We start from the raw sequence: 13,836 nt of genomic DNA, 5'->3' as shown, positions 1-13,836 counted from the left end.
ACCTATAGAGCAAACGCTGATGGCCTAATATATATTTCTAGAAACTCCGCTGCAACGCCCTGAGGATGACAACCGCCATCCCTTTGTCTGTGGACTACCGCCCATCCGTTCTTGACGCTATTTCAGCCTCCCATAATAATAACAAAAATCACCGCCCAGTTCTGGGCTAACCTTTCGCCCCACAAATGAAAATGTGCCCCCGCCGCATTCACTCGTCAATATCATCCTCTACGTCCGTCATCTCCTCGTCTTCAGTGTCGGTCCCACTCCCACTTTCAGACCTGTCGTCTCCATCCCTATCCTCGCTGCATGCGTCTTCCCGGTCCTCGCCGTTACTTTTGCGACTCCAGGTCCCATACGCATCGAACTTTTCCCACATCATCTTCATTTCTTTGCGAATTTCACTCTGTCGCCTAAGAGCTGCATTAAGCGCCACCACAAAGATGCTCGGGCTCACTCGTCGGAATTTTGCGGCTTGCTGCTCCTTCTCGAGGTCTTCGATATCCAGCTGGAGCTTCATCGCCTCTTCCTCTAGCACGTACGACTTCTGGTGCAGGATGGCCTCTATCTCATGATTCGTTTCGCGCTTTTCATCACGAGATACAAGCCGCTGCATCTCTTCAAGAGTACCGGAGTCCCTCTCAGCTGCTGACTCCCGAAGAGTGAGGTAGAGTTCCTCCACTACGTCGTCAGTGTTGATCTGATTCGCGACCTCTTTGTGGCACGGCTGGTGACCGTGGCTATGATACTGTGCGCAAAAGTCACCTTGGCGGGCTCCATGGAGGCAGGCTACCTCGGGAGTAGCGAGTCCATCAGCAATAGCCTGTTTGGCGGGCTCGCCGAACATCTCCCACGTCAACAGCTCCGGATTTGCGTCTCTCAGACCTTCGATCATCATGTCGGCCCATAGTCGCAGAAATGGAGCATCGTCATCTGAGATGAGGCTGTTGATGTACTCCGGCTTTGCCAATGCGATCAAATCGAAACCCGACTTGGTCGGTCCCACTTTCCGGCTCTCCACGAAAAGCCAATGCATTCGATCGACAACCAGGTCTTTCACAAGAGAGCACTCCATGTACACGGCAAGGCGGTGCATCTGGATGCATTCCTCCATGTCCCAGTACATCTGCCAGGGGGAATACTTCTTCGACTCGTCAATAATGGCGAACCTGTTCTGGCCGTCCAAGTAAGGATCCACCTCGTCGGGTCTAAAAGCGAGGGGTGGCAAGCGGGCTTGGGGTACCGGAGAGATGCATTGAATGAAAGCTTGGACGATATCGCTCGGGAACATCGAAAGGTCGAGCTCGAGCTCGTCGTTCATATTCTCGTCGTCCGAGGGGCTGGTGAATCGCTGGCAGTGTTCGCGCAGCGCATCTTTTCCCAGTTTCAATGTGCATCCGTCGACCTTGATTCTAACGAGAGATCCGACGGCATTGGCGGCGGTGAAGAGAGCGTCAAGTGCAGTGATACTACTTAGGTTAGCAAGCAAGAAGCAAGAGTAATTGGAACATACGTACCCAGGTTCGGTCGAATTGAATTCATCTGGACCATGCTTCACGATCCGGTCAGCGAAATTTGGAGGCGGTAATTCCTCTGGCTCTGACTCCTCATCACTCTCGTCCTGGGATTCCTCTACCTCAGACTCCTCTTCCTCCGACGAGGACTCCTGTGCCGCCATGTCTTCTTCAGAAACAGAATAGAGTGAGAATGGCTCGGATGCATCATTATCGTCTTCAACCGTGGGTTGGGCAATTGGTATTGCAACATGATTCGCGGCTTGGGGCGGCGCTACCGTTTCTGGCTTCAAGATTTGTTGTGTCGCTATGGGTGCCGCCTTCGGCTTCCGCGGCTGGGATTTCGTTGCCGCGGTCGTCTTCGCCTTCTTCTTCGAAGCAGCAGCTTGTGGCGCCGCCGCGCCATTCCCGATTGTCCTCGGATCGATGAATGGGAAGTCATCAGCACCCTTGCCTTGGTTCACGAGCGCCGCCTTCTCGGCCTTGTTCTTAAGATCCCACGGCAGTCGCGCTTTCTGCTCTTCGTACCACTTGCGTGCGCCTTCTCGGAACTGCTTGGACCTATTCTGCGTGGTTCTAGTATGCAGAAGTTCGTTGCTATCTTCGTCATGGAGCTTCCTCGCAGCAGCTAGTTGATCGATGTCATCGAATAAATGCCAGTGGATGAACTTGAGCTTCCGAGCTGGCAGTTTCGATGATCCGATGGTGTCTATCGGTGTTCGCGGAGGATAATCGAACAATCCATCGGGACCGATAGGTGGCGATGGAGTCTGCATTCCCGTTGATTGGGAATTTGGGTCATCGTTGGGGGAATGCTCTGTATCGGGAGTGTCGGTCATGGGTTGGTCGCCGTCCGTACGTTTATCTCCACCCACATCAGACGACGCAAGATGGCTCTGCTGGACGAGCTCTTGGACTGAGGTATCGTTATGGTCTACGGTGGTCTTTTGCTTCTTCCTCTTCGGTTCATCGGTGACCGTCCGCTTGGTACTCGCTGCCGTAGGGAGCGATGTCTTCGAATAACCATTCAGCCCAGCCGTAGTCGTATCAGGGGAGCCTTCATCATCTCGTGCTCGCTTCTTGCCAGCGCGTGCTGAGTCATGTGGCTGCTTGGTAGAAAGGTTCGCCGGGGTACCTTGATCACTGTTCGACACAGCGCTAGCCTTGGAGCTGAACTGGGATGTAGTGCCGTCCATTTTGAGATTTGAGGTAACCTTGGAAGATGAAGAGAGAGTATGTTGGTTTGTGGAGTTGCGCAAGATATCGAATTAACTGGCGGCTCCGCGAATTGGTTCCCGGGGTCGCAATCGAGAGAATTGTTTGTTGAGGAAGGGCTTCTAGTGTTGAATTCCTCTGATGCTGGGAGCGAGTTTGCGTGGGCAGTCTGCGATGCAACTAGTCCGTTTTATATAGGTGCGAGATGGTCCAGATGTGGCGGTGCAGCGCAGCGTGCGATTCACGTGAGGCTACGTTCACTGACCTCGGGACCCGTGCGCGGTGGCTGGGACGCGCCAAGGAATATCAGGACATGGCTTTCGCGGTGAAACTGCTCTGCTCCGAGTTTTGTTTTCACTGCCTACGACTAGTCTTCTAGCGACGTCATAATGGCTCGTGGTCGCAGGAGCGAGAATCGATGCTGTTGTTTGGGGAATAGAATATATTCAGTTACGATGGAAAATAACACCTGACTCCGACAAGTGAGGCTAATACTCCCAGGCGAACTTTATTAGCATGTCTTCAAACCATTTCTATAGATGAGCAGAAAGTTTGCTTGCTGTTTGCGAAAATTACCGTCCTCTTCGCAATGAAACATGTGGTGCCGTGTACCGTGTATCGCGCACGGTATATTGGATTGGAGTGCGAATCACCCTTCATCAAACGTCTAACACTGCAGCAGCACAGAATAAGAAGAAGTGGAGTTCGGAGCCCAATGTTTATGATTTGCATTTGCTAATGATCCATCACGAAATTAACACCGATCCTTGACTTTCACAGCGCCTTCCAGGCATGTCCATCCATTCAAACTCCGACTCAGCAGAGCTGATCTTACAACTCAGCCCATATGCCTCTCCATCTCCCACATCTCTGGCCACCAATTCTTCGACCATGTCGTAGCTCGCCACTGCACATAGTGGTTCTTGCTTAACGCGGCAGCTTCATTCTCCAACTCTTGCAGGGCACCCTCAAGTTCGTCGGCACCCGCAGCATCGCCAGCCTGACAGGACATCTTCCACGCTGACTCTATTCGGAGAATTTCTGCTTTAATGTCATTCATCATAGCGGACGCTTCTGGGCTCAACTCAATCTCCGAACTTTCACTTCGCTCACTGCAGCCGACGCTCTCCTGAGGGAGACCTTCGTGGACGGGGTCTTCAAGCAGGGTTTCCCCGCTCCTAAGTGACATTGCTTGCTCTTGACCGGATGGCGGGTTGCTAGCCCTGAAGTGTGTCTCCAGTCCGTTCGACGGGGCCATCACCTCTGAGGTGAGGAGGGCAGGCGCGCGTGGAATTTCGGTGGCGATCCCACGCGATCGAGAAGTAGTAGCATGAGGCGTGGGCTCCAGTCGCGGAACTCTAAGACGGCTTCTGTTCACCCTTACCGACGCTGTGTCAAGTGCGCTCCCACGCCTAGCGTTCGTCGTCGCTCCAGCATCGTTATCCCGATCCCGCGGATGCACGCAAGGAAAGTCCTCCAGCCCCAGACCCTGGGTGATAAGGTCCCGCTTCTCTTCCGTCGAATATAGCTGCCAAGGCCTCACGACGTTTTGCTCAGCATACCACTGCTTCCCATATGTACGAAGGTAATATCCGATCGCGTGCCTCGTGATGGGCTTATCTTGGACCAAGCCATATTTCTTCTTATTGAAGAGCTCAGCGGCGGCCGGATGCGTGAGCCCGTCAAACAGCACCCATTCGAGTACAGCCAACGCGGCCTCTGGAAGAGCGGAGGTGCCGAGGCAGGACATGGGAGTAACGCTGACGTGAGACGCGAGTGCGGGCGGCTGTTGTAAGGTGGAGCTTCCTACAAGCGTTGCGGGCTGCCCGGGTTTCTTAGTGTTGGTGCCTCCTTGCTGAGGGAGTTCGCATATTGCATCTCGGGATTTGGTCATCGCGGGTTCTGCGGGCGCCTGCAAACGTTTCGCGGCTCGGATAGTAGATGAAAGCTCTGTACCGATAGATAGAACGCGGTGAGCTTGACCGGGAGTCTGAGGCACATCTGGAAGAGCGGGTGGACCGGAGGGGGAAGATGTGCCATTTCGAGCGGCTGGTTGCTCTGCTATGTCCGACTGGGCGATTGGGCGGGGCGCCGGAGTGCTCAACTGCCTGCCATTCTGGGCCGGAAATGCGAGGATATCCTTGGAGGGTCGGATGGATGCCATGATACCTAGGTACCGAACGATAGTTAGCAAGGGATGTCAGCGATATGGGAAGAGTGGGAAGTCGTGTTCGAAAAAAGGAATTATGAGACTTGTGTGTGTGCGGCAGTTAAACCGGACCGAACTCCAAGGCTTTCACGGAAGGCGCGCAAAAGATAGGTCTTCACCAGGTGACATTGCACTTCACTGAGGAGCGGTGGCTGAGCGGTCTGTGCGAAGTAAGCCACACTCCACGCAAACCCAAACCGCCTTTCACTTAGAACGATATCCACATTCTTGAAGCGATATTGTACGAAATTACATAACATCTAGGTACGCGAAAGGATGTGCGGAAAGAGGATCTCGTATCTCCTTTAAAGCTGTGCTATGGCGACTTCAGACTTCCTCCTATTTCGCTGACTTGTTTTGCCGTGCATCTGGATTTGAATATTCTCCCTATGCCTACTAAGATCATATATATCTAGGTCTTTTTCAATATAATAATATGTGATCCAATTCCTCTACATAGAGGGCCCCAATTCTACAATCTGCGCATTGCAGTATTGGATATGCGCATACCCCTGGTGCCCCACTAGGGCAAGATGACGTCGTCAATTTCCCAACAACAGACACCACCCCGGTGCGTTGTTCAAAGCTTCCGACCAGACCAGCTCAAGTCCCAAAACGTGAGCGCCGTCCAAATCTTCAGCAAGGAGTGGTAATATGCAAACAGCGGATATGCCGGGATCGGGAAGAAATACAGGAAGAAGTCCCCCGGGTGCTGCCAGAACCATGGCGCCGTTTTCACTAGCTTCGTTGAATAAATGAAGCCTGCGAATCCGTACAGCAGCGCTATACGATGCTCAGAGTTCTGGTACAGGTTCGTGTGCATCAGCGCATACACCATTAACACATCCCAGAACAAAGCCGCATTGTACATCCACGGGAAATACGTCGTCCACACTGTAAGCGGCCATTTCCACCAAATCGTCCGATCTGCAAACAACGCAATCGGGTTTTGTCGGAATGTCGTGCGGCTCCAGCGCTGGCACTGCTGTACGAACTTCGGATATTTCCCTAGCGGCGTTGTGATAGTGGCCTCTTTGGAGCACTGGATCTTCACGTCCCAGCCGTGATTGATAATCCAACGGGTCAGGAAGTTATCGTCATCTGCTACAATGGGACCGAAGCCGCGGAAGCGCTCACCAAGACGCAGCACGAACTCGTTCAAGAACGCGTACTGGAAGCCATAGTCTGCGACGATACATGTGCGAATCAGGCTCGTGCGGCCGGAGACGCAGAACACGCCACCGTCTGCGGCGTTGGTGGCGCGGATCTCGAAGTTGTGCCGGATCAGGTACAGAGCACCCATTGTGTTCCAGAAGCCGGACCAGTACTTCTTCCAGAGGTTGCGCAGCCAGGTCGCGTTGGGGTCCCCGACGCGGGGAAGCCGCTTCACCCATTTGCTGGTTCCTACAAAGCCTACCTTGTCAGATCCGAACGCTGGAAGGGTGCCCTCGAGGAATTGGGGGTGCCAGACTGCAGTGTCGTCAACCATGATGGTGATGGCAGTTTCGACCATGTCGAAGGCGTTGACGACTTGACGGCGCTTGTTGGACACCTTCGCATTTGTCACGGCTATATCGGTTGATACTTCGGTGGCTTTTAAACGCCACTCCCGCTGATAGTCTGACTTGCCTGTTTCGAGGGCACTCAGGATCGGAGGAAGAGCCGCCTCGACCTGCTTTGCGGCATCCTCGGAGTTTGTCGCGAAAATGAGGCGCGATGGGCGGTTGAAGAGAATTGCACTTACCGTTTCAGCGAATGCTGGATTACCTTCTGGTCCAACAGTAGGCAGAATGACGGTACAATCTGCGTGGCTGAGCTTGAGGTCAAGATTTGGTAGAGCCGGCTGGTACTGAAACCAGAACCAGATGTTGACTACTGTGCGCCAGTATCGGAAAGCTACGAGTGCGATGAACCATACGAGAATATTGTCGTTGTGATGCTCGACAACCTTTACTGTAGCGAAGAGAAGCATTGTCGGAATCATGTGCCCGAAGAGCTTGAGCGAGGAGAGAAAGGATGGTTGATACGGTCCTCGACGCGCATCATACACGAGGAAGATCACCCAGTAGAGCATGCCTAGCACAGCCCAGGACGCCAGCGTGGTCAGCCATTTGGGATTGGACAGGAATTGCATCATGGTTGCCTCTGACGATTAGTCTTCTCTTTTCGATGGTCCATAGAGAATATTCTGAGAGAATCATTTATGCATCGAAGGCATAGTGTGTGCGAGACATTCGTGGAAACACGTTGTGCATAGGGGGGTGCATTGCGAGTACACAATGTCTTTCCGACCGCAATGCCAGATAGGGCACTTGTGAAAGGCATTCCCCTTCTGGCAATAATGCTGGAGCTTTCCCTCTAAGATACGCTAATCTTCCCATTCAGTCTCAAATCTCTGGAGCTGGCGCCAACGTCCACCGCAAACGCCCCCTTCGGGACAACCCACTTCTTCGCTGTCGCATCCCAATAGCTCAAATCCTTGTTCCTCAGCACAAACTTCACCGACTTGCTCTCTCCAGGATTGATATTCAGTTTCTCAAAGCCTCGAAGCTGTCTCACTGGCGTATCGGGAGCGGAGTCCGGGAATCCGAGGTACAGCTGCGCGACCTCCGCTGCTACGACTGAGCCAGAGTTCGTAATCGTTGCTGTGACTGTAGCTGCGGTCTTGAAGAGCGATGACGCCCCACCGGGAATCGTGTCGCCGGTCTCGGGACCGGGAGTTGGCGAGCCGGCGATTGCAAGGTTAGAATAATTGAAGGTGGTGTACGCTATGCGCTCGTCAGCCTCTGCAACTTCGGTGAAGAGGGAGTCCTTACACAATCCGAAGCCAAACTCATATCTCAGGACGATGCTCTTCTTATCGAACGCTCGGTAATCGATATACAGGCCCTCGCCAAAGTTATCGGTGTTCGATTGGATTGTTGTTCCATAATCGCTCGCCTTCTTCGCAATCGAATACGGCATCTTACCACTCGGACTCACATCGCCATACAGCACATCAGCCAGCGCACTTCCAGCCTCTTGACCCGGAAGACCCGCCCACACAATGGCCTTTACATTCGCCAGATCCGCAAAACCCTCCATGAGGATGGGACCCGTGCTGTGAACAACGACGATGGTGTTTTTGTTCACATTTGCAACGGCTTTTACGAGGGCCTCACCGTTGTGCCAAGCGTCGAGATTGTTTCTGTCGCCTTTATGGCCTTCAACAGTGACATATTCTTCCCCGGAATCTGCTGTGATGAAGACGATTGCGACATCGGCGTTTTGGGCGGCGGAAGCGGCCTGGGTGGAGGTGTCGGTAGCGGAAATGGTGACAGTAGTGCTGTCTTGCTTTGCGCGGGTGGTGATTGCTTCCGCTGGGGAACTGACATACTGGTACGTATTAGCATTCAAGCGAATTTGGATGAGTAGTAAAGTTAACAGCGACGAAACGTACCGGCAGAGTGCAAGACCCACTGCCCCAACCCATCGTGAGCGTCCCCTGGTTACACCCCATATCCTGACACGAGTTGATTCCTTTTGGATTCGGCACGGCATCAGTCCCTAGAACTGCAATACTCTTCGGCTTCTTCAGCGGCAATATCCCATCCGTATTCTTCAGCAACACAATGCCGTCTCTTGCAACTTTCCGCGCCACATCCTTATGATTCCCCTGTACGTTCGGTCCACCATTCTTGGACCGTCGATCAATTGCCGTAGCAGGATACCCGGAGTCCTGCTTGACAAGATACCAGCTCGCCAGAATCCTCTTAACCATATCGTCCAATCTACTCGTGCTTACTTGGCCGCTTGAGACTGCGGACTGCAGCTTCGAGCCCCAATACACATTCCCACCATTGTAATCACTCCCCGGCATCGTCATATCCAGTCCCGTATTCGCACTGTCAGTCGTCGAATGCTGCGCATTCCAATCCGTCAACACGTAGCCGCGGAACCCCAGCTCTTTCTTCAATAGGTCATCCATAACCCGCTTATTCTCGCACGCCCACTTCCCGTCAATCTTGTTGTAGCTACACATAACCGATGCTACATTTGCGCGCACCGCCTCAGCAAACGGCCACAGATACAGCTCATGCAGCGTCCTGTCGTCGACGACCGAGTTCATCGTCTCGCGGTTCTTCTCCTGCTCGTTGAGGATGTAGTGCTTAACGCATGCCTGGGCGCCACCTTCCTGAATCCCGCCGATTGTTTGCGCGGTCGCTTCGCCAGAGAGATACGGATCGTTCGCAAAGCCCTCCCAATTTCTCCCTCCTTGGGCAAACTGTCCAAGCGGTCCAGCAACCGGCCCAAGAATCACATGGATTCCCAAGGCCTTCGTTTCTTCTCCCAACGCCCTTCCGCGCTCTCTCATCAGTGCTCGATCCCATGTCGCGCCCGCTTGGATCCCAGCTGGAAAAGCGGTGATGCTAGCTGCTGAGCGAACACCGAGAGGACCGTCTTGCAGGCAGAGTGCGGGATAGTTAATGGATCGCGCGGAACCCGTGTTTCCGGAACATGGTCCTTTACCCCATCCCACGCCGGACACGAGGCCGACCTTCTCGGATTGGGAAAGCTTGGCTAGGGCGGCGGTAGCTTTTGTGTAGGCGGCGTCCCAGTCGGCTTCGAAACCCTGAGCAGCAACGAGAGCGATAAACGCCCAGCAGGGGAGGAGACCACGCATGATAACGAGTTGAGAGGATCGACTAGCTGAGCGGGTGGAAAGGAATTCTTCATTTTGAACAAATATATGGAACCCACAAAGCCAAGCTATCGTGAAGTGGATGATATCTCGAGAAGCTAAAATAGCCTACCCTGCTCGGCATGGAAATGCCGTTATACAGACACTCCACGGCATAGTAAACGATCAAGTGGTACTTTGGCGGGACATTGCACAGGTGAGTGGTGGGTTATTTAATCAATTCTCGGCTAATGACGCTACTCGTGACCCAGTAACCCGTCAGCTATATGGATGATTTTCGTATGCTGGCTACCCCGGATCTTAGCTTGTGGGGCTTCCGTCGCACTGCTGTCTTGACTTCAGTCCATGGCAGTTCGTCGGGTACTCCTTCATTCTCTGAGCTTGCGCCTTTCGAATTTCAATGCGTTAATGATTTACAGTTCTGCTACCCGCTCACTCAAGCTTCTCTTAGATCGCCTCACTATCAACTCCAACTATCGCGATATCGAGCTGTTAGATCTACTTTTCGAGAAGGGCGTAGAGTCGCACCACATGCTTGGTGCGCGTAGCATTGACCAACATCTCTACCGCGAGCCTGTCGAGCCGGATATCCGTCTTTCGAAAGACGATAAATCCACCCCTAATCCATCCTTGACGCGGTCGAACAAAATCGTAAAGGCAATACTCAAGGTCTTGCATCTATTACTGTTGTCAATGACTTAACAGTGTTGTGGTAGTGAAAGACAGATTGAAGTGCTTCAGGCAACCGAGGCAGCTGTCCTCACCTTGTAATCGACCATGACATAATAAGCGCAGACCTATCTCAGGGGCGGTGAGTAGTGGTTAGTTTGCCAGCCGCCAGAGCTTGAACAATAGCGGTGTCGGCGCTTCCCCGTGCGTTAGAGTGAAAGCGTCTCCAGAGACCTGGCTGGTGCCAAAGCCTTTCGCGAACGCTGCATTCACTCCCACCGCCCTATTCTAACGTGAGTACAATAGGATCGGCACACACGGACCAGAAGCGAGTGAGAATAGGAAGAAATCACCCGCACTTTCTGACCCATTGCTCTCGACATCCACAGCCTCGCGTTCAGCATCCCCAGCTCCAAGCCCAGCACCTAAATATCGCAAGTTCCAGCAACGTAAATCGAAGCCAGGGCCCCTCCAAGGAGTAGCACAGAGCGCGACGGGTAGTCACAATGGCCCCTGCAAGGGTCGAGGCTTCCCGAAAGCGTGGCTTCGAGGACGTCGAGCATGTGGGATTTTACGACGCTCACCCCGTACCCAGTCACCCCTCAATGCTCTATGAGCTGCCAGCATACGACCTTCATGCAGCGCCGGCGCTGCCCCTGTACCCTGGACTATACGACAATCTTGCATATGCCGCCCATCTCAGCTATCAGTACGAGCTTCGCAACTTGCAGATGCCAATGACGACGATTGACCCTATTCCTGCTGCTTCGATGCGCCTCAAGCGAGTCAAGCGCTCCAATAGCTCCGGGCCAGACCTCCTGAGCCTTCCACAGGAGATCCGCAACCAGGTGTACCGCGAGATCCTCATCGACCATCACACCGCCCACTTTCTCCACCATCACAGAGGCATCAACTACCACATCCACTATCGCGGGAGAGGTCACGAGAGACCAGACGGCTTCCACAGGCGCGGCACTTCCCACGGTCAAGACCGCAGCTCGTTCGGTTTCCCGATGTGGTTTCTTACAAGCAAGCAAATTCTCGACGAAGCCTTGGATGAGCTATTCCACAACGCAAACGTCAAGGGCACGATCAGCTTCAACAAACAACAAGGCGAATGGCGAGATGAGCTCGCATTGAACATCCTTCCTTACGTGCGAGACTTGACGATAAGCACGAAGGGGACGAACGACCTGGATAACACGCCTGGCGTGCTCTCATTCACCGGTAACACCAGGAGGGCGCTCACCGAGATCGCAGAGGGACTGAAGGAGAGTTCGAGGCTCCTGAAGTTGACCATCGCGTTTCAACTCCGCCGGTCGTGGCACCAATTCGCCAACACGAGGAGGGGGAAGAAGACCAAAGTGGATCTTTCAGCGCTGAAAAAGTTTAAGAGCGCGCGACTTGAGGTCTTTGTGCTGCGCGTTGAAGATTCCGAGACCATGTTCGGGGCAGCGAAGGCGGCCAGGAGGACGGAATTGACGGATAAGATGTGGGATATGATTGGTGAGGAAGCAGAGAGGCTTGGAGTCACTATTGTGGGAGATGCAACTCGGTTCAGGGGAGAGGTTGACCGGTACGGCAGGTGGAACTTGATGAGTGAGAGAATTTCGGAGCGGTGAGTTCCGACATGTGGGAGCATGAGGAGAGGACCCGGGCTGGTCCACTACTGTTACCGCAATGGGGAGCGAGGACCAGTTTACATGCACTGAGTTCTCGCAGCCACGAGCGTGGATCTGAGATTACATGCCAAATACTACTCTTGATAAGCTGGACGATTCACGCTATTTCGTCAACTACGCCTAGATGAAAGACCTCGTACTAAATGCTTGTACAAGTAACATCCCGCCGCTTCTCGTCCGCTACTCCTCAGCTCCGCTGATAGCGTACTAAAAGAGCAAGCTAGACTGAGCGATGGTGTTTTTTGGTCGGCCTTTGAGAAAGCAAGTGAAGAAAACTCCCATGAAGCACGGTTTAGCGTTATCAAAATCGAGATAATTACTGACCTATGTGCCTTGGAAATTGGGAGATTTGAGGCGAGTACTCAGAGGCCATCTTGAGCATCCTAGAGCCAAGTAAGGTCTTACGAATAGGTGCGCAAACCCATCCGCCACACTGGTCATGGGAAGCAGGGCCGTAATAGGGTGTTTCCATGCTTGGGGCGCGAACATCGTGGGAAACGAACAGAATTCGGGCATCAAGAAACAAAAGAACTGAAGTCTCCTTCCATGCGGTGCGGCACTGCACCACAGCTTCTATATCAAATCTCCTTCTCCAGGTCTGGTTCGCCTTACAGAACTTCCTTTCACTTCCTCCAAACTCCTAAAAGAGGGTCCCAAAGGTTTTTGGAGGACCTGCCATGTCGCTTTCCTCTGCGTCATCATAAAATTAGCACGCCAGCAGGCGTAGGTGACCATCTGCGGACTTGAACTACTCAAGCATGCCCTGCATGGATGTCTCAAGCTTCGTGTCTTGAAATCTACCTTCGCTTCGTGGAAAACATCGTCCAAAATTGCGTGTAGAAGACTGCCGTGGAGGAAAGAGGGATCCCTGAACGCAAGACTGCAGTGGTCAAAGAAAGCCGTGCATGAATCTATGGTGGCAGAGTTCGAATACGGCCAGTAGAATGCATTAAAAGGGTGCTCCAACGGATTCATGAGGAAAGAGGGTCATAGTGCGCACCTGTCTCATCCAGCAATAATTCTGCCTTCTCAACATCGCTAGGGCTCGGCTTCTTTCCCCTTTTGCGCGGCCTTCATCTCATCACGGTCCAGCATCGTGACATCTACATAATGCACTTCTATCTCCCCTTCGACCAGGACCCCACCCCACTTCCGCCGAACTCTCAAATGTTAGAACACTAAAAGCTAGTTTATCTCTTCAAATATTGTTCCTGTCGTCGCTCTCCAAAATCAGACTCTCAATCCACTCATGGCACCCCCCCGCTGTGGAAAAGCTACAATTGGAAGTCGCATGCACTCGTCCAGACCCGTCTAGCATCTAATCGATCCCACCTTCTACTTTTCAAATGGGTACGCGACCCTGCCTTTTCCCCCTCACTACCCATTTGCCTGCTTTGTCCCACTAAAAGACTAGCTCCAGCCCTTTGATGCGGAACTCCTCACTGCCCAGACCATACCGCTCCTCTGTCTATCTTCCGAACAGAGGTCGAAAAATACCTCCATGGGTGGGCTCCAATCGTGGAACTGCACTAAAGCGGTGGAATCAAGAATTCGTGTTGTCGCAGGATTTCGAGAGCTCGAGAGTCGTGTAAAAGCGAAACAGATACGACGCTACCCAGCGAGCAAATGTTTCTACACCGCACGCCGCGCATGCATAAACTTCGACTTCTCTTCTTCCGCCTCTCCACTTACTCTCCCATATCACCAAAAGCACCCTTTGTCGAACAGCATAGACAGCAACTTGCGAGGGATTGATGCATGGATCCTTCCTTCCTCGGTGTCCAAAAGTAGCACAATCGCTTAACAACGGATCGTCCAGCGAGAATTGAACTAAAAGAGGCCACGAGGATTTCCATAACTACATAA

General features: G+C 52.9%; 5 protein-coding genes across 5 annotated transcripts; 1 reads left to right on the top strand and 4 right to left on the bottom strand.

Annotated features, from left to right (window-relative positions):
- Positions 1 to 208: 208 nt before the first annotated feature.
- Positions 209 to 2,710, bottom strand: BU26DRAFT_566229 (uncharacterized protein; the record flags this gene model as incomplete). Its single annotated transcript, XM_033833488.1, has 2 exons — positions 209 to 1,469; positions 1,518 to 2,710. 2 exons carry the CDS (start codon positions 2,708 to 2,710, stop codon positions 209 to 211), a joined length of 2,454 nt encoding a protein of 817 aa, XP_033682248.1.
- Positions 2,711 to 3,567: 857 nt separating this feature from the next.
- BU26DRAFT_566228 (uncharacterized protein) lies at positions 3,568 to 4,893 on the bottom strand (the record flags this gene model as incomplete). Its single annotated transcript, XM_033833487.1, has 1 exon — positions 3,568 to 4,893. One exon carries the CDS (start codon positions 4,891 to 4,893, stop codon positions 3,568 to 3,570), a length of 1,326 nt encoding a protein of 441 aa, XP_033682247.1.
- Positions 4,894 to 5,518: 625 nt separating this feature from the next.
- Positions 5,519 to 7,107, bottom strand: BU26DRAFT_486764 (glycosyltransferase family 2 protein; the record flags this gene model as incomplete). The annotated part of the gene is made up of 1 exon (XM_033825926.1): positions 5,519 to 7,107. Exon 1 carries the CDS (start codon positions 7,073 to 7,075, stop codon positions 5,519 to 5,521), a length of 1,557 nt encoding a protein of 518 aa, XP_033682246.1. The 5' UTR covers positions 7,076 to 7,107.
- Positions 7,108 to 7,296: 189 nt separating this feature from the next.
- On the bottom strand, positions 7,297 to 9,601 carry BU26DRAFT_597121 (glycoside hydrolase family 3 protein; the record flags this gene model as incomplete). The annotated part of the gene is made up of 3 exons (XM_033834984.1): positions 7,297 to 7,706; positions 7,755 to 8,313; positions 8,378 to 9,601. 3 exons carry the CDS (start codon positions 9,599 to 9,601, stop codon positions 7,297 to 7,299), a joined length of 2,193 nt encoding a protein of 730 aa, XP_033682245.1.
- A 1,193-nt stretch (positions 9,602 to 10,794) lies between these two features.
- Positions 10,795 to 11,910, top strand: BU26DRAFT_566224 (uncharacterized protein; the record flags this gene model as incomplete). Its single annotated transcript, XM_033833486.1, has 1 exon — positions 10,795 to 11,910. One exon carries the CDS (start codon positions 10,795 to 10,797, stop codon positions 11,908 to 11,910), a length of 1,116 nt encoding a protein of 371 aa, XP_033682244.1.
- Positions 11,911 to 13,836: the final 1,926 nt, after the last annotated feature.

The sequence above is a fragment of the Trematosphaeria pertusa genome (genome assembly GCF_010094035.1).
Source record: "Trematosphaeria pertusa strain CBS 122368 unplaced genomic scaffold BU26scaffold_9, whole genome shotgun sequence".
Lineage (NCBI taxonomy): Eukaryota > Fungi > Ascomycota > Dothideomycetes > Pleosporales > Trematosphaeriaceae > Trematosphaeria > Trematosphaeria pertusa.
Note: the sequence above shows the minus strand (reverse complement) of the source record. Positions and strands in the feature narration are given on the sequence as shown.